The sequence below is a fragment of the Ciconia boyciana genome, chromosome 4 (assembly GCF_034638445.1).
Source record: "Ciconia boyciana chromosome 4, ASM3463844v1, whole genome shotgun sequence".
In the NCBI taxonomy this organism is placed as follows: Eukaryota; Metazoa; Chordata; class Aves; order Ciconiiformes; family Ciconiidae; genus Ciconia; species Ciconia boyciana.
In genome coordinates this window covers 24,598,185-24,618,843 of record NC_132937.1, presented here as the reverse complement: position 1 = coordinate 24,618,843, position 20,659 = coordinate 24,598,185, and the positions used below count along the sequence as shown (strand labels likewise).

The 20,659-nt window shown below is 40.9% G+C and overlaps 1 protein-coding gene across 5 annotated transcripts in view; it reads left to right on the top strand.

The window, feature by feature from the left end:
* Positions 1-20,659, top strand: part of ADAMTS12 (ADAM metallopeptidase with thrombospondin type 1 motif 12) — a 175,179-nt gene that overhangs the window by 73,977 nt on the left and 80,543 nt on the right. For all 5 annotated transcript variants that reach the window (XM_072860961.1, XM_072860965.1, XM_072860964.1 and 2 more), the window contains 2 exons: positions 18,111-18,307; positions 20,208-20,291. In XM_072860961.1, the coding sequence (XP_072717062.1) occupies positions 18,111-18,307; positions 20,208-20,291 (281 nt within the window). The remainder of the gene's footprint in view (positions 1-18,110; positions 18,308-20,207; positions 20,292-20,659) is intronic.

The window sequence follows — 20,659 nt, the reverse complement described above, 5'->3', positions numbered from 1 at the left end:
TACAGAATTACACACAATTTTTTTTCTAGAAAAAGGAATTGTCCCACAGAATTAGGTATCTACCTTTATGCAAAAAAAGTGGACAGAAGATTGCTATGCTAAAAGGTATAGCAAATGTTTTTAGTTGATACCCTTAAATACTGCACTTGTTTGAAGACATTGTGGAACCATTTGTTGTATGTCCAAGTTTCTATATGAAAAATCATAAAAGAGAGAATATTGATTTTTTGCCATGATCTCTTCTACACTTTCTGCTTTTCTTCTCTTGCAAATATTCAACTTAAACGTAATTCAGCAAATAATATGTAATCAAGTGGCTTAGCTGAAAAAACTACGTATTCCTGTCCTCTTTAAACAACTAATGATGAAGTCCTTGTGCACATAAATTAGACTGTTAAACTAGAGAAAGTCTCTTCTAAATTGTTCTAATCAGTCTCAAGAAACACTGCCCCAAAATGAATTTTTGTGTAAAATAGAAAGTCCAAAGCCTTGTTGTCCTTAATTTATTTCTTAAAAAAAAAATGCTCTTAATTCCATGCTGTCTCTGATTTGTACTCATTTTAAAAAAGGTCTTGTCTAATGCTTTGCTCAGCTGCAAAACAGTGAATTGAAGCTGCCGAGAGCTAGATTTTAGTATTTTAAATACTTTTTAAACACAGTTAAAACACAGCCTCAGCCTGAGTCTTCCATTCTGCCTAAGACAGAATTAGCAGCAAGTTTGTTGCCTGCCTGAGCTCTAAAACAAGCTGAATCAAGTTCCTTCCTCTCTGCTCTGCACTGTTGTCAGTTGAGCCCCCAGTCTGGATTCCTCTCAGCTCTGTGGCGCTTGGATTTGGATCAAAGTCTTCTCTCAGGTGCTGCAGTTTTAACAAGGGATCATTCCTGACATTTTCTGTATTATTTGCCTGACATTCTCCAGGTAAAATATTCACTGAACCACTCTCTACTTTATTGTATTTTCTTTTCAGTGTCCCAATTGCATCCACTGCTCATCGTGAGGTACTTCTGTCAGTCAGGTCTTCCTCAGAGGAGGTGGAAGGAGATGAGAGAGATGAAATTTCATCTGCCGGGGAGGTAATGGGGAAGGAGGGCAGTAAAACAAGGGAGTTTCCTGTAAAGCCAGGTAGGCAGCTGAAAGTTGTCCAAGCAGAGATAGCCTTAAAATTGGGGAATGGACTACTGAACAGCCCCTTCCCCAGCTGATGGATTATAACCTGGTTTTATCCATCATTATCCATCTTTGGGATATTTTTCTCTCCTTAAGCTATAATTAATCATACTGGTTTATGGTGTATGTGAACTGGATGTTTCTTTCAGACAAACCTGTCTTCATTTTTCTCTCTTTCTGGTCCCAGGCATTTACCTACCTTTAAAATTTCAAGGCTACCTGGAGAGAAGAGGAGCCAGGGACTTTCTGCAAATGAAAACTGAGATTGTCATTTAGAAAATAACAGAGGCTGAGTCTGTTGACAGGGCTTTGCTTGATTCTCTTTCCACAGGAGTGCAAATTTCAAAGCTCAAACCCAGTTCTAAGCAAACACTTTCAAAATTCTTGGCATTTTAGTGTGGGAGCCCAAATAGCTCCTGTCTGTGAAGGATTCTGGCATAGTTTTCTGTAGGCAGCAAACCACAGGAGGTCCAGTTAATTATAGTTGGTGTTACTGATGAACCTCCACCCTATGCATGACAAAAATGGAAGCGAATTAATGGGATCGTGACATCCAACAGGTCATAATGCCCCTGACAACCAGGCTCTGATAGGAAACTGGAATCAAAGGAAAAAGTCACTCTCAAAACTCTGACTAAAACCGGAAACATCTTTTAGCCCATGCAGTCGTACTTGTGAAGAGCTCTGCCTCCCCTGAGGTGTCTTGATGCCATTTGGACTGTTCCTCCCCTTGCTCCTTCTAGCAGTTTACAGATGCCTTTGTCAGCTCTTCCCAGGTGCAGGATGGAGTAGCTGGGTGATGGGCTGTCCCTGCTCTGCTGTTTCAATGGCTGTTGTCCGTGCATGGGTGTCTCTTCAGGGGCTTAATCAAGCAAAATGAAATCTTGTGTGCTGAGTTGGAGCAGGAGAACCTCCATGGTCATCTTTCAAAATGTCATGAAGCTGGAAAATGTTGTTATCAGGACCTGCTTCTAAGAATAGAAAACATTAAAAGCAATATGTGTCAGAGGTTTTCAAGATGTTATATTAGCATAATTCATTTCGATAACTCCCAGACTGACCAACCCCTTCTGAGGCCCAGGCTCAGGGGGGAGTCCTCACCTGTAAGAGCTGCTCTTGCACTGCTGATGTTTGCTGCAGAAGCACAGCAGGGTTGGGGCTGAGGCTTTGAAGGCTGTATTGCTTAGTAACGTCATCTGAAATACAAGACATTTGGCCTCAGCCAAGGACAAGGAGGCCCCTCAAAGTGCTAGCATGTGTTTTTTCCTTTGAGCATGCTAGTGGGATTGGTATATTTTAAATACAGTGGAGAAATGGAATGGAAAATACAACAGCTGGTCCAGAGAAAGACCAAATAAACTCTGTTGTATAAGCCCAGAGATAAGAAAGTTATAGCATATGCAGCATTTCTTAAAGATTTCATATCAAACCTTGAAAGAATAGCATTTCGTTTCAAGATTAATTCCAGACTTTCTATTCTTTCTCTTAGTAATCTGAATTTAAACCAAACTTAATCAAAAGGCATAGTTTAACTACCACTTCAAAGACCTACTCTGTGAGTAGCCATTTCTCTTTTACAACACAGGCAATTTAGTTTGGGGTACTTTACATTTCTTAAACTATCTTTGGAACATTTAAAACATTTAAAACTGAGATTTTTTTTTTTAAACAGTTCAAGTTTCTGGAATTATGGGTGAACTCTAATGGCTGTTTTCCATGTATAACACACTGCTGTGCCAGGAATGTTCACTTACTGATGGATGGTGCATTCATGAGAACTTGGCCTCTGTGTCTGTGGCATGCCTCCAGCGTGAAGGTCTTCAGACAGGTGCATGAAGATTGGGAGATGGGGAAAATGAGGCACAGAATTTCACTGACTTGACATCTGCCACCCAGCACTGTCCACTCCCCCATTTTGCTTTCAAATTTCATCTCTCATGATGATGCCAAAAAGGTTGAATGGGCTACAGTATTTTAGGAAAGTATCTGTTTGGTTTGACTGTTGTTGTGGTTTAACCCTAGCCGGCAGCTAAGCACCACACAGCCGTTCGCTCACCCTCCCCCCCCGGTGGGATGAGGGAGAGAATCTGAAGAGCAAAAGTAAGAAAACTTATGGGTTGAGATAAGAACAGTTTAATAATTGAAAAAAATATAATAATAATAAAAATTGTAATGAAAAGGAAAACAAAGAGAGAGAGAGGAACAAAACACAGGAAAAACAAGTGATGCAACTGCTCAGCACCTGCTGATCGATGGCCAGCCAGTCCACGAGCAGTGGTCACTGCCCCCTGGCTGACTTCCCCCAGTTTCTATACTAAGCATGACGTTGTCTGGTATGGAATAGCCCTTTGGCCAGTTGGGGTCAGCTGTCCTGGCTGTGCCCCCTCCCAGCTTCTTGTGCACCTGGCAGAGCATGGGAAGCCGAGAAGTCCTTGACTAGTGTAAGCACTACTTAGTAACAACTAGAACATCAGCATGTTATCAACATTATTCTGATCCTAAATCCAAAACACAGCACTATACCAGCTACTAGGAAGAAAATTAACTCTATCCCAGCCAAACCAGGACAAGTGTTTCTAAGGATGGCTGTTGAGCAAAGGAATAGGATCCAGCCATTCTCTCCAGCTTTCACCGTTGCTCCCCCATAATGGCTCATGCTCATCCTGCTCCTCACAGTCCCCTCATAATGAAAATAAGTCATGATAGCTTTGAGTGATGTCTGGAGAAAGTACTGTTTTCTCCATTCTAGAAGAAGGAAGGAAGGGAAAAAAAGCAGTTGAAATTTAAATCCTGTAAATGGAACGTTAGAAGGCAAACATCGGGACTTGTGCAGTCCATTACAATAGGTAATTAGTGCTGTTATAAAATTAATGGCATTATGTATTTGTTTGCTCTGTTCAGATAAATGCTTTCTGTATATTACTGTCTATTGGCGTCATCAGACTGATCTGTCATTTCTAGGCTTTTACGTAGTAAAACTCAGTGGTAGTGGGTGAAATGGTTAGAGATGGATTTTCCTGTAGGCTTGGCTTTTGGTATGGAAGCTGCTTTGGTACCGCCATATTTCCAAGAGATCTGGAGCTCCCAAAATGACAGCGGGACAGGCACAGTGGCAGCCTGGACAAGATGAAGCAGAACTATCAGCTAAGACATGTTTGCCAGGGGGTGTTGGATTACACTTCATTTCGGAAGCACAGGTCAGCTTTATTTGCTCTGTAATCATGCTACGTGATCCACCATAGTATGTTAAAACCCCCCTTGCTGGGGAAGGCGTGGAGGCAGTTGTTGCTTGTAGATCTGCAGAACTGCAGAGCTGCACGGGGTGAAGGGCGCTGGGAGCACTGCTAAGCTGGCTGTGCCAATATGGGGCTCTCGGTGCAGGCTAATTTTTCTTGATTCCCAGGTGGGTCTGGCACTGTGACTTGAATTCTCTGGTGTCCCAGCCATGTCCAGCGTGCTGCAGTAATTTCTGGTTTGTTCTGTGTAAACTTACCGCTAGCTGAATTAGTGAGCAGGTACAGTTTGTAGAATGAGAGCACTGGAGAATTCCTGAGAATAGCAATAACACATAAAATAGCCAATACAAATACCAAATTGGGGTTTCATCTTTGCTTTACTAACAACCAAAGACACTAGTTTTTCAGCAGGGTTTTGGAGTATTTGGAAAGCACTGGCTACTGTCTTGCCTTTTAGCTTTTAAAACCCCTTTCCAGTCCTGTTAGTGCACACTACCTGTTAACTGTAAGAAACTGTTTTGGGGAAAAAAAGGTGAAAAGGAATGTGTTTATATCCATGAGCTAAATAAAATGTTGAAACACGGTGCTAAAACAAAGCCTGGCTATTTCTATAAGGAACACTAATGGACCTTCTGTTCAGCTCCTTCAGTGACTGAAAAAGTTTTGTTTAAAAGTTATGACGGGTACTCCAAATACTTTATATTGGGTTTTAGAATATTTTTCTTCCACCTCTTTCTCCCTCTGTATGTTTTGCTAAAAAATTGTACTATACATTTTCTTTCATGTGGCTGCCACATACAGTAGGTAGTTTTATGGCTGACGTAGAGGATACCTTCTGGTAAGTTTTGAAAAAAATGGGATTCTGTCTTCTACGTTAATAGACCTAACCTAAGATGCAGAAAAAAAGGAAAGTGTAATGTAGATTATTTTCTTAGTATTCTCCTGTCCCTTTTGTGTTATAAGTCAGGATTTCAAGGCAGCTAAGAGCCAATTTCTAAACAATTGGTTATAAGATCAGGAAATTCTCATTGTCAGTGCTCAGTGGAATAATCCCATGTATATTTTAATGGATGATTCATTAATTTATATAGGTAAATGCATCCTCATACATTTTTACTTAGATATTTAGGACTTGGGGTCAAATTATTTCTTAACCAGTCAGTTCTGCAAATAGTAAGACAAAGATCTGTCTATAACCATTTTTTCTTTAATTTTACCTGTTTTATGTTTGGACATGAAATAATTTATTACTGTCTAGTGCTTTATAATTGGACTGTCATGTTACAGCTGGAGAACTCTCTCAAATCCAGTCCTGAAATTATATTTTTAGATGAATTCTTGACATATTTTCACACCTGGAAAAGTTAAAGTAGGTGAATCTGTCATCTTGAAATCTACCCAAGGTTTTTGTGGTGGCAGCGCCAAATAAGGGGATGCCAGCTGGGGTGGTTTCAACTAAGTTCCCCAATTCCCATGCATATAGGTATCCAGTAGCCTGTCTGTTGACACCTTGAAAGAGATTATTTGAAACATATCACAGTTTAAGCTGTACATTTTGAAAGCTGAACTAGAAACATATTTCTTAGAAATGTGAACATATTTGAGTAACTGAATGATAAAAATACTAATCCAATGCCAGAATGTGTGGCAAAAAACTGATATGGTAAATTTATAGAATAGCCACAAAGGCTGGCAGTTTATATGATGAATGTAACTAGACATCCTCTTTAATAACTTTGCTTGAAAAATTTTGTTTAAAAGATGCCAGTGGTATTCTGACCACTATACATTCTGTTTTATAGTATTGTTTCTTATCTGTAAGGTGAGTGCTGAGCTGGCATTTACTCTCGTAGTGTAACGCTGTAGATATTTATGGCAAACGCTATTCTTATATGATGAGACCACGTTTGTGCTAATCAATGAAATACTCCGGTGTTCTTCGGCATTGCTGCCAAGTAGCACAGAACAGTCTGTGTGCATACATTACATTTTCCCAGCCTCCTGAACAGAGTGGCCAGATCCTGACTACTGAGAGGGATTCCTGGCCTGTGTCCACTCCTGTGCCATGGTCAGGAGTTGACTGAGAGCATTCTTGTTGGCCCTTGCTGAGTCCATGCTGGGAACCATCCACTTTCATAGAGCAGGCAAACAAGTTGCAGTGCCTGGGTGTGTTTGTTCCCTGACTGTATTTTAACTTATTGGAGGAGGCAAAGCCTGATAGGGCAAGTTCTTATATTTTTTTGTTGAGAAGGAGAGGACTTGAGAGGATGGAGTGCCATTTTGCTCCATGAAGCTTCAGGAGTGGCATTATATATCCGTGGTACACAAAGAGCACATCACCTGGAGAGGAATGAAGGTAGTGGTTGGGTGCTCTGTGCCCTGGCAGAGCATCTCTCTTGGGACAGTGAGGCTGCTGAGCTCTACTGGCCAGGATGGCTTAGAAATGTAAGGATGCCATTCACAGAAAGCCAAAGGTGTTACCTTTTTATAGCTAAGGGTCAAGTAGGAATAAGCCACTTATATCAGAGTAGTGGAGTTCCTTGTCACTCCAAAATATAAAAGTCAAAAAGGAGTGTGTGAAGATTGCTTCTCCATATGGAAGTATGGAAGTGAGTTTTCAGGAGTGATTTCTGCTTGCAGCTGCTGAGGTATGATCAGGGGGTTGGTCATTTGACTTTTACAGTGTTTCTTTGACTGAATTAATTTTAAGGTATCGACATTGATTTGTGAATAGTTTCAGTTGACCTGACTCTACATTTTTGGTGACCGAAATAGCAGACTGAAAATTTTCTTGCAACTCTGGACGGTATTCATATGTCAGAATAGCACTTTCTCAGTCACTTGAATCTACAGCCATAGAGACAACCAGTTAAACACTGAAGTAATGTCAGAAATGAACACTGTAGTAGTATTTTGATGAACACTCTCCGTGCTAACTCATAGCAAGTCAAGAATGCCGGTCATTACTAACTGCTGTTACAGAGTAGTGTTTCTGAGCCTTTTTTTAGTTGCAGGATCCATTGGTTTGGGTGAGAAAAAATTAGTATTTTGTACAGTTTTCATTTATGTCCAGCTAAAAATTGGCTAAACTTTGAGTGATCATTTGTGGCTCTTATTTTGTTGGCTTGCTCATATGTGTAGAAATGTTAATTTTTTTGAACTGTCTTCTAGATGCTTCATGGATCATCAGTGGTCAAGAAACACTGCTACAGAACACTTCAGACAGTCTGTAACTTAAGAGGGTCAACTTTAATAGTTAAGACTAGTTAAGTAACAAATATGAGCTATACTGGATGCCACTGTTGAGTTTAACCTCTTGCCACATTTTTCTCAATCTGTTACCACACAAATGCCATCAGTTTTTGTTCTCCTTTTGCCGGGGAGTGAATGAAGCAAATACTAGAATTATAAAGAGAGGTGAAATGTAATGTCGTTTAAGGTGCTTTCAAAAATAATCTCTATGTGTAGAAAACAATGAGGTAAGTATCTGTAAGGTAGAGGCCCAGTGTACTGGTAATACTGCCCAAGTGCAAAAAACTCTGCAAAATTACTATTTCTGGTAATAATAGCTGAAATGGAAAGAACTGCCATTGACTTCCATAAGTCAATGATAATGAAGAGCAAATTTGCTCAGTGTTTTTAACATACAATGTGATTTGGAAGCTAGAGACAGTCAATTATTATGGAATATTGTTAAGTTTCTGTTTCTTTACAGAGCCTATTTAGACTGTGAGCCCTCCTCATGGCAGCAAGCTTTATACAGAGAACATGAAACTCCTTGGTTAACTACAAGAGGCTGCGCCAGAGCAGCTATGCAATAGCGGTTAGGTTTTCTGTAGAGACTCAATATATGTAGATCGTGTTCATTCATGGTACACAGGAGGATGCCTGGAGCAGGGGATACATGCTGTGGGCTTGGCGACAGTTTGGACAGAGAAAGAGCTCGTACTTGTTGGTGAGCTAAGTATTTCTGACACGACTTAGAGGAGCTGTTTCGGTCCCTAAATATTTTTGGAGTCTGTTCTGTACTCAGCCAGCCCATGTATAGGTCAGTGGGCCCTGTGCCAGTATGTAATTCGATGTGATTAATTCCACAGTTCACCTAGGGCGTGGCAGATTTCAGCTAAAGCTTTTGACCTGGAGTCATATCCTGAATTCCTGTATTTTTTGAACATTCATGTCACAAATACAGCTGACAAAATCTGCCACTTGCAAAACAAGGTTAATGCTTCCCTCAACTGAAAAATCTCTCAGTGATTCAACTTTTTAGCCAGGAGAATATGGATAATTCGTTCACAAGGTTGAAGAAGGTCTGACAGGCACAACTGCTTGCTGGTTTTGACTGTTACAGCTATCTGGAGCTTCCTGGGGGATGAGCTGAGCAGCACTTTCCAAGCTGTCTTTGACCCAGAGCAAGTCCAAGCAGAGTGGAGGCAGCAGAGCAGAGTGTGCCAGCATCTGAGAGAGAGAGTTGGCCCTAAAAATGGCATGAGGGGTTCAGGATGCCTGGGCTCATTCATGGGAGTCACAGCTGAGCTGGAACCTTGCAGAGTATTCAGCGAAGGGAGTTGTTTTGGGAAGAGAAGAGGTGCAGTTAGGACAAGAGGCGCAGAAGAATGCAAAGAGATCGGGCCAAGCAGGAGGACAACAGGTGGATGACATGAAATAGCTTTAGTTCAGCAGCCATGCTTTTCACAGACAGTTGCAAACCAAACTGCTGAGACTCAGTTCTCGTTAACTTGGAAGTTCCTTTATGAGGGTGAAGCTATGAGCTGGAGCAGGGTTGCAGCCCACAGGGACGCTGCATCCTGTTTTGGGACCACACAACCCGCTGGGTAAACACAGGAGTGGTGGCATCTCGCGGCTGCTCTGTACTGCCGTGCCTGTTTGCCTCTGACTTCCTATCCTTCCCTGAGAGGTGGCAGGAGCAGCTGGTCCCACCTGGTTCTGTACAGATTGTTTGCAAGCACAGAGAGACGCAAGTGGCTGGTTTTGCTGTATTTACTGAAGGGAAATGATGAGCCAGGGAGGAGTTCCTGTGGTGCACAGGTTGGCTCTTGGAGACCTAGAGAAGGCTCTTAAACCCACCTGACATTTCTGATTCTGCATGGGGGGCATACACAGGCAAAATAGTGCTGGGCATATCGGTTTTGTGGTGATGGTGATAGTACAGGGAGGATTTTCTGAAGGGTATCTGTGTGGAGGGAGTCCTTCCTCAGTTGTTGCAAGGCTGAAAAAGCCAATATGGGCATCTTTGGTGTATGGAGCAGCAGTCTGTCCTCTCTGGGGAGGTGCAGGGAAATCTCGAGGTGTTTGCAGAGAGCTGAGCAAGACTGCAAGTGGGAAGAGAGGCCTCTTGTTTTCCCTCAGGGGGAATCCCAAACCCTCCCCTTCTGCTCTGCAGCTGTTTACACCTGGTCAAACCACAGGAAACTTACGCCCTGGCTGGAGGATGGACCAGTGTGGAAGGAAGCATGTGTTACGGACTGGAGGAGAGCATTACGCTGACATACCCACCTCCTTTGCTGTACTTGAGCTTGTGGTTCTGTTGGGGAACAGAACAAAATGTTTCTTCATTTTAGGACTTCGATAGTTATCTGTACCGTGCAGAATTTGGTGTCTGATAAAAGATGAGCTGCACAACATTTCTGAAGTAAAATGCTTGCACAGGGAAGTGTAGCAGTTTACTTATAATCCCTGAATCAAATGTGGTTATTCTCAGTCGTTCTTTCTTGAAGAACGTTGCTAATGTTCACCAGTTTTAGATTCAGTTAGTATTGTGAATTTAAATATGCAAGTGTGGGTACATAAGCTGCCTTAATGGCTTTTGCCCAAGAGGAATGGCTCTTCCCAGTCCCTGTGGTACAGCACCCAGCCTGCTGCTGGGTACACAAGCTTATTAAAGCCTGGGAGGTGGAGGCCTCTTTCAGCTGCCTCTCGAGTCCCTGTAGTGACTGGTTGCAGTCTGCACAGCTTGAAAACCACATTCCTCTCTTGTCCCAACCACATGGAAAGAGCAAACCTTCCATCTAAATCACTCACACTGTCCAGATCCTTGGAACTGCTGTCCTTGTAGTCCTTTCCTGTCCTTTGCCTCTTCCAGCATCATTTTGCTTTTTTCTGGCACCTTTCCTTGCATTGATACTCTCCACCATTCCTACATTCTCACCAACTCTTGAAGCTTGGCATTAGGGCAGCCTGCAATGAGTGCCTGTTGTGGAAATCACTTAGGTAACTTCAAAAAACTAATGGGCACTCCAGAGACCTGTGCTGCCAGTTTCTGGATCCAGCTGGTTCATAACTGTCTTCCTGTCCACATGTCCAAGAAGCTCCACAAAACATGTATCCTTCCAGAGTTTCAACGCTTTCTTTCAGTGCTGCATTCTGTAGTGCCTGTACAAACTTACCTGCAACATGCAAGCTTAGGGAACAGAATCATAGAATCATTTAGGTTGGAAAAGACCCTGAAGATCATCGAGTCCAGCCACTAACCTAGCACTACCAAGTCCACCACTAAACCATGTCCCTAAGCACCACATCTACACGTCTTTTAAATATCTCCAGGGATGCTGACTCAACCACTTCCCTGGGCAGCCTGATCCAGTGCTTGACAACCCTTTCGGTGAAGATTTTTTTCCCAATATCCAATCTAATCTTCCCCTGGTGCAACTTGAGGCCATTTCCTCTTGTTCTATGGCTTGTTACTTGGGAGAAGAGACCGACCCCCACCTCTCTACACCCTCCTTTCAGGTATTTGTAGAGAGCCATAAGGTCTCCCCTCAGCCTCCTTTTCTCCAGGCTAAACAACCCCGGCTCCCTCAGCCGCTCCTCATCAGCCTTGTGCTCCAGACCCTTCACCAGCTTCGTTGCCCTTCTCTGGACACGCTCCAGCACCTCAATGTCTCTCTTGTAGTGAATAAAATCCTTGTAGTCTTTTAGCCTTATTCTTATTCCTGACTTAAGCAGGTTGGTGACTTCTGATCACCAGCATATAATCAGTTTGTTTTTATTTCATTATTATGTGAATGAAATTTATGGAACATTAATAGAAATTTTTGGAGTCTGATTCAAGAACTTCTGGATACTATTCGGTTAACCTCACTGGAAAGCAGATCAACCCTGACAGTGCACAGACAAGTACTTCAAGGTGTCACTTCCAGTTATTTGCATTAATTTTGTGTGAATGAATTTTCATATAGATATGTAAAAAGAAGAAAAATTATTAATAAAGCCCATATTTTTAAATTCTCATTTGCAGCATAATGACTCTCCAAAACTGCATTTCTCTATCGTTCTTAGGTCAACAGTTCTTAAACTATTTGGTAAGAGACATTAAGACATAGACATAATTTATTGGGAATTTTTAATCTGAAAATTTGTTTTACAGTGACATGTATTCTGTTTTAGAAGATACTTGTTTTTCGTCAAGTGAAAACAGAATTGTACTGCAAGTTAAATTTTTTTCAAATGCTGTTTTACAAAGAGCTAGATTAATTCATAGGAAAGTCACCTTGTTCTTCTAATCCATCACATTAATGTTTTCACCAAAATAAGAGGAACCAGCCACTGAAGTTACCAAGTGAATGAGCATGGAAAGTTCAAATGACATTGACTAATGTACAGCATCTTATGCAGCTGTAATTTTTTATTGTCCCTTATTGACTTGGGTTTAATCCCTGGGGAAAAAAATAAGAACATTCAGGCAGAAGTAAAGTCATGGTTGCAAAATATAGGCAGCTCCCGGCATAGCTGTTTCCGACGACGTTGTTCTTTGTGTACCTCCTGGTGCCAGTGTCCCGGAACATTTATCATTCCATCCTTCCAGTGTAACTGGTAATGAGTGTCAGGCGCACTCAACAGCAGTATCTGATTAAGTGCATCAGTCAACACAGGTCCAATTTTAGTTTCATTCTGCATTAGAGTGATGTGACTCCACTATTTGATACTTCATATTTTGACAGCAGGAATGTTAAAGTTAAACAAAGCTTGCAAAGTTGTAAGCTTTCTTTCTCTGTGCTTGTTTTTGTTGGGACTTGAGGGTTGTCAACATGGGGAAGTACGTGATTAAATAGCTGTAATAGTTTCCTGTGTGAACACTGCTTCACACTCGGAAAGCATTTGTGTCGTTTAGCTTAGCCTGTTTCAGAAATGCTTATAAAAAGAGCTGGTTTGGTTACCTGTTCTGTTTTAAATTCACATCCTTTCTTCCCTGTTTCACAAGTTTCTCCATGTAGCGTGTGAGCCCTTATTCTTGCATTGTCATCATCCAGGCTTAGTTTTGTTATGGATGTAACCACGTAACCGTGTAACCGCTGTAACCACGATTGTATGTATAAGAAGATTCTATGTGTACAAAATTCCTAGTGTATTTGGTTTCACTGAGCTTTCCTAGGTAGCTGCTTTGTTTATTTCAGCAGAGATAGTTAGAATAGAGGAAGGGGTTCACTTACTGTATTTGAGTTTTGTAAATAATTAGTAAGCCCTTGCAGTAAATCAGCTATTAGAGTTGTTCTCCTCCTTCATAAGTGAAAGAGGAGAAGGTCCCACCTTCTTTATCCAGAAGTGTAGTGGCTAGAGCACTGTCCTGGGAAATCCCAAGTCCTTTATTAGATCTAGCCCAAAGCTGATCAGATAATAACCACTTTTCAGAAAACGATGTTGATTTCTTCTGCCTTACTGTGCTTTTCATTCTTATTAGCTGAGTCACTCCTCAGCCTTTCCTTTATTTAGTCTATGGTTGGATTTATGTATACTTTTTAGTGCTAGGTTAATGTTATTAATGATGATTTCATGTGTTTATTCATCTCCCCTTGTACAATGACTCTGTTCAACAGTTGATTGACCTCTTGAAGAACTCACCCACAAACTATGGTCTTTTTGTTAATACTTAAACCAAAGGCACATCTTAGAACAAAGACAAAGTGAAGGTTGTAGGAAAAATCATAATGTAGCAAGTTCTGAACAGTGTGGGATTTATTAGTCTAGCATCCCTAGCATTGTTCATACCTCATGTCTGGAGATGTAGCATTTTGACTGTGAATAATATAGAGTGGTAAAAATGAAAGAGCTCTTGCACAAAGAGAAAGAAGATGAGGATAGAAAGTGAAGACATAAATCAGTACTACTATATTTTGTCTGACAGCCTTCAGTTATCAGCTGCATTCTCCTCTTCTGGGAAATTCCAGACATTTTCACCTTGCCTCTTCAAAGCCCTGTGTATCTCCAAAGATGTTGAAAGGTGGCTGTGTGCAGTGCAGTTAGCACCTTGAGATCCCCTTGTGTTGCACTGTATGCTGCACTCTTCCTTGAGCAACACCTGCAGGAAACAAAGGTGGAAAAAAAGCCTTTGATATGGAAATCTCACATAATGCCTTTAAGTGAGGTGAGTCATATCTGTTCTTTAAGGGCGTTTTGGGGGGAAGAAAGCAGAAATTAACCAAAACCCCTAATCAAGCAACATTTTGAGTGGATGAGTTGTTCAAAGTGAAAAACTTAAATGTTTTTTATAGTGAGACTATTGATACTACTTCTTAAAGATTAGAAAGCTCTGTTTTAATAGGGATTGGCAAATTACAATATAGTTCTGTTGTCAACTAATGAAAAATAAAATTGATTTGCTAAAAGAGAGAATATAACTTTTCTTTCCTACACAGAAGCCATGCAGCTTTAGCCTGTACTGGAGAAGTTTGTATAATACTGGTTTTTTATATATAGTTGAGACTTACAGTTAACTTAAAATTTTTCCTTGTAGCTGAGACTTAAGGGTCCTATGTGTTGTTGAATTAGTCAAGTAGGATTTGTATGGATAGTTTCAGAGGACATTTTTATTTTTCACTAAAACCAGTTTGGATTGTGATTTTAAAACCCAACCCGTTTGCTGAAATTCATCAGCCATTTCTAACTAGAAGTTGACAAAATGTTGTCATCTACACCATTTCTCCTGGTTATGCAGTCATATGGCTGGATATGACATATGACTTACGGAATATTGTATATGACTTGTTTGGCTGGATCGGGTTTTCTAATGAAAGCCTCACATCTGCAAAATTGTCTCCCACAACAGGTAGAAACGTCTGAGTATTGCTGCTTGAATTTCATGCAGTTTGTTAGCTGAATCTCTTACCAACTTTCTTTTTATTTAGTCTTAGACTATCCTGGGTATACTTTCAGCACTACCTTGACTTCGTAAGGACTCCAGCACTACACCTACCTGTGTTACATCTTTCTCAAAAATACATGGAAACCCTTGTGCTACTTGTGGAGTGTGCTGTGCTCAGCGGTTATGATGGAAGAGTGTGGGAAGGCAGGCTTTTCTCAGACAGCACTGTATGTTACGAGGTTTCAGACCATCCATCGCTTCTTGGGTATTCCTGAACTGGTGGGCTCTTAGTCAAGATTTCCCTTCCTGGACAACAGGGTAACTGGGGTTTCTCACCAAATCTGGAATCACTTGCAACGCTTTGCTAATTTAAGGTAAAAGCAAGGTGAGATTATTTTACTTCAGAATTAAGAGCTTAACAGAGACAATCATCATTTGGAGAGACATAAAAGGAGAAGTAGAACCAAACTTTATAGCTGCCTGTATGTTAGTGTTCTCCCTCTCTGCTTCATCTAACTAAAAAAAGCTGCCAGGAGACTTAACACAGCAGGGATCCAGTCCTTAGATGACACCCTTCCAGGTTAGATCCCCACACTGGGGGGACTGGTCACTGAGGAGAGAGTTTTGTCTGCAGAATCCCTCTTGCTCCCTGCCATTAATTTTCACAACTCGAATCTCTTCTGAGATTTTCCTGCAGCACGTAGCCTCATGCTTAACCAGGACTCCAAACCTGAGGGTTGTTCACTGTTGCAGTCTGTATGGCTTTAAACGTTTTTACCTCCAGTGCTATCACCTGTCCAGACAATAAACAAAACTCTTTGCTATATGTGAATACAAAGCCTGACAGCTGGCGTGATGTTTTATTTGGCCATAAAAAAATCACTTAACCAGCAGTCTGAACAGAATTTTTTGTTCAGATAGCTGTGGGGGTTTTTCTCAGCACAAAACCCTTAAAAATGTAGATACTGAGAACTGCGCTTCATAGAAAAAAGAATGCTGAAAACCATGCAAATGTACAAGAGAGGCTAATGAATGCAGCTCATAAATAGCCCTTCATAGAGGTGACTATTGCAGTAACTGAACAAAGATTGACGGAGATAGCAGGAGTGGTGCTGCAGCCTGTGTTAGTGGGGAAGAGGGTAGAGGTTATAGCAGTGATAGTCCATTTCCCTTCTCTTAAAACAAAACCCCCCAAACAAACAAAACCAAATAATCCACCCACTGTCTTTCCTTTGTCTTTACTCACAAATTATATTCTTCCATGTAGACAAGAAGCTATTCTTCCGTGCAGCTCATTCTTCAAGATTAAGATGCAAAAATGTATGCCTTTCTTTTGTCCCTTGGCTTGGTGAGAAGGCAACTTTCTTTATTGACTAACTTTTTTTACTAGCTGACATATCTGCAGGACAGAGTCTGTTTGTGTGTGTTTGTGTCATCACAGGATGACACTGACAAGTGATTTGGGTTGGTACTCACAAAGGAAATTTGTATTCTTGGGATCTTTATTGTGATGGTGTATGGATAGTAAAAATTCTAAGCTTATATGTTTATTGGGATTTATTTACATTTATTCAAACTTCTCTTAGATTCAGTTATTTTTTTATGCTGTTTTCCTTGCCAGGCAGGTCAAAAATCTTATGGTTCTTTGTCCTTCACAAGTAGTATTTTCAGCATCTTTTAAAATGCAAATGCCAGTTCATGCAAAAAGAAATCTACTTACAACTATTTTTATTTATTTATTTATTTATTTATTATATTCTAAATCTACAATATAGAATACATGAAATTCTGCATAGTATATTAATTCAGCTTCTACAGTATCTTTTAAAAGGTGGTCCAGGGAGGTACAGGTTTCCATCTAGTAGAATGAACCTGACTGGGGTAGGTTTGTAGGTTTGTGTGCTTCTTGGTGGTATATGCCTGCTGCTGGCTGAAATCCTCAACTGGTACTGTGACAAAGTGCTAACTGGTCACTGTGTGTGTACTAATAGAGCTGCTGTGTACTGCACACTTGTGCACTGCGGCTCAGTTCTAAATGTGTGATGTGGCTGCTGTAGTTTTGATTATTCATGTGGCATATTTCAGTTTTACGCATAATGTGCTATCGGCACCAGCATTTCTTTCTCTAGGCATCTTTCACACTGACCTCAGGGAACACATTTCTAAAAACTTGTGCATCTTCTTTTCCATGTACACAATAACCCAAGATATCAATCACCTTTCACTCTGAGAGATGTATTATACACATCATTAATAGTCCAATGGTGCCACATTTTGTAGACACGCAAGATGCCATGATACATTCTGGCTGCACTTAGGTCTTCTAAAGGGCAAATAGCACATTCATAACAAAGGCATAACAGATCTTCTGCTGGTGTGAATACAAGATTTGGGACCTAGCTGCCAGGTCATCCATTGTTCAAGGGGAGACTGGTCTGGGTAACTGTCCCTCAACACTTAGTAGTGCTGGGAGGTGGAGGTAATACTGGATAACTATCCTCTCCCGCACAGTAGTGGGGGTAATGCTGGACAGGCTGTAAGCACTTTGAGGCAGGAACTGTCTTTCTGGTCTGCAGATGTGCCCCAACTGGCATAAGGACGTCCTCTTCCATGAGTGAGATGCCAAAGGACTACTGCAGCATCTGTAACAGCAACAAGGGCTCCTGATCCTTCCTAGGACTCAGGAATCCCAGCACTGTAGAAGTGTTTCTCTGGCTTCTGGGTTGGAAAAATGCTGCCAGTTGCTATCAAACTGGCATCTCTCACTTCTTTTTCAGGCCTAGGGGTATTTACATCCCCGGTATTTCCCTGGTAACCCAGTCAACTGGCATTCAAAGCTAGAATGAATCGAGAGCAATTAGCCCCACCGAGTGCAGTGCAAGGTTGCTAGCAACTCAACAGAGCAAAGACTTCTTCCTGAAAGGCTTTAGATGCACAGATCCCAAAATTATAGTGGAAACGCTAAGTGTCTCGCCTGTCAGTCAGAGATGGCAGCAGCTGAGGAGCCCACGGCCGTCTGCCTGGCTGGTATTTAGATGACACCTACTGGTGAAGTGTCCCCACTCTTCGGGGATATTTTCCACGCACAGAATAAACGGTTCATGGATGTGCCACAGCAATGGGCTTAACGTGCCATCCTGCTGAGAATAAGAGCTGCCTGTGGCGAAAGCGCATCCCTTATCTTAAACTATGAACTGGTGTCATTAGAGAGTGTAGAGCCAAACCACAGAAGATAAATTCCTTGAAAATGGCATCCCCGGTGCAATTTTTTTTTAGCTTGGCTCTGTCTTGCACCTTTATCCCTGGCGTTTGAGTAGGGGTAACTTTTGAATGCGGGGTAACTGGAGTTGCCCACTGGAGTTGGGGTAACTTTTTAATCCATCTAGGGGGGTATTCAGAACTTAACTGGACAGGGCCCTTAGCACGCTGGTGTCACTTTGGAGTTGGCCCTGCTGTGGGTCATGAAGGTGGCAGCCAGAAGTCCCTTCCGGCCTAAATCATCCTGTGATTCTGCGATGCTACCATTCTGTCTGCAAGTGTTACAGCCATACATTTCAAATCAAGCTTGAAAATATTTTCAAGTCAGCGTTGCTTCTTACCCTTTCAGATACCCTCAGCTTTTTCAAACAGCAGCAGCATTGGAGGGAGAGATGGGAAAAAAATCATATGGCTGTCAGAAAGGTTTCTCGGCGCTCTGTCAGCAAGGAACGATGGGTGGAGACGCTTGTGGTTGCAGACAGTAAGATGGTTGAATATCATGGAAGTGACCATGTGGAATCATACATCCTCACTATAATGAATATGGTATGTACAATATTTCCTTTTTTTAGATAGATGAATGAAGCAGATTTTAACTTGATTATGTTACTGATCACGTTGAAACAAGTCTAACATTGTTCACTGAAAGAAATGTAATATCATTTATATATATTTATTGAAACTCTGTATTTTAAAACATTTTTAACCTTATATTTTGCATAGGTGCAATTTTTCTCTGGATTTTAAGTGAGAGAAGTTTCATAGCTATAAATGCTAGCATTAATTTTCTTTCCACTGAAATTTGCTGTCTCCCCTGGAAGCTGTTGCTCATTGTGATTTCAGTTTGGTAGCTACAGCATCAGAGAGAAATCCTACAGTTTTAAGCATATGGATTCTTTCCCATGTCTGTGGATGAGAAAGGCACACAGGAGCCCCCTAGAAATTGTAGTAACTTAGCAAGAGCTAAAATATCAGTGTGTTACTGTTTGGTCACAAATCCAAACAGCACCATATAAGCTATTATGAAGAAAGTTAACTCTATCTGAGTTAAAATCAGTACTGCTGTTTTTCCAGATAAGTATCTTGCCTGTAATACAAAGTCCACATTGAAAAAAAAATATTTAACTTTCAATGTTTTCCTGTGTGGCAAGTTTGAAAATGTAAGTTGACCTGGGAAAATCAATAGCATTTCATGAGACGGCCTACAGATATGTCTTCTGTTACTATCTGTATCATAGTAGATATTGACCTTGGAGAGTCTATGGAGGATGTCTTCTATGTCGTTATCATGGTACGTGTGTAATATATGTGAAATTAATCACAGTGTCATTCTAACCATGGTAACTGATCTGTCCCTTATGTTTATACAGTAAGTTCCCAACTGTGCCCCGAGCAGGCTGACTCACTACTGAGGCAGTGAGCCGTATTAAACAGACACAAAGCTGATTTGAGCACGTGAGGTTTTGTCCACACAGGGAAAATATGTGGAATAAACCCCTGTCATGATCAGATTCAGGAACAAACAAGTCTTAGTATTTTCTCTGCGGTCTGTATGTGAGATATTAGGGTTACTCACAATGATTCAGTTTTCAGTGTAATACCTTGAAAAAGATCCATACCCAAATCAGACTTTTGTAAACACAATTTCCACTTCATTTTGGTAATTTCTCCTTTAACGGTCTTCTCTAAAACAGTCTTAATCCAAACACAATCCATTTTGTCCATTCATATTTCTTGTGATATATGGCATAGCTCACATATAGATAGGTTATGACTGCCTTCTGTTCTGATTCCCTTTCCTCCTGCCTAATTCAACATTGTGATGATGTTTGGGTCAAATTTTTGCTGAGTTCAGTTCTTGCTCTTTTTTTATGTGGATTCTTTTTTTTAATGGATTCATTGTTGCTTTTGTTCTTCTCATCCTCTTCTGTGCTGTGAAAACACAAGAGTATCCATCATTTAACTGATTTCTCTTTACCTAGTACTGACTGATTATTGCTTTGTTGTGGCAGAAGCTGATTCCTATCAAATTAAAACAGAACAATTTGACATGCTGTATTTTTGCACCCTGAGTGGACCTCTCCATCAGTGTTATGTGACTCTAGATGTTGCGTTCTTTTCTGCTAATGTTTTTTAAGAACTCTGAAGTTCTTGAAAGGGAAATGGACATAAAATAATCTTGTGTGTGCTTTTGCTCTTCAGCTTAGTAACTTTTGCCAAATCCTGTATCATCACTCATTTGGCAGAGTTGCCCTATGCAGTAGTTCTAACGTTTATTGCATTTCAGTAAACTTTCAGTGAAGTGCATTGAGGATTTAAAAAAACAAAACAACACCCCCACCCCAAGATGAACAATGTGCTTGAAGTAAATGTCATATTTTCTTGCTAAAGTCCTGTTCTGCTATAAAGGAATCAGTTAATCTCATACCTCCTGGCTCTGGCACAGGTCACAGGGTTGTTCCACGATCCAAGCATTGGCAATGCAATTCACATTGTGCTGGTCCGGCTCATCCTCTTTGAGGAGGAGGAGGTAAGGTTTTTATTTTCCTCAAAATGTCACCTATAAAACTTGGGAGTTCAATACATTGAGCTATAATTATGGAGAGGAGAGTTTATTTGCTTAAAATAATGTGTTCATTTTACTTTTCTATTAATCTTTGGCATGTCTGGTTTTAGAATAAATGCTGCCCTGGATCGCAAGGTATTTAGCTGATGACTTCAGGTATTTCTGCATAAAATCACCAAGGAAAATGTAATTAAAACAGGCAAATTAGGAATGGAGAAATGGAATCTCCCCAGTGTCAAAAGAACACAGGATGCCAAGGAAGACTAGATAAGAAACAGAAATTACGCATCATCACTCAGAATCTAATTACGTAGCATTACCTGAAATGTACT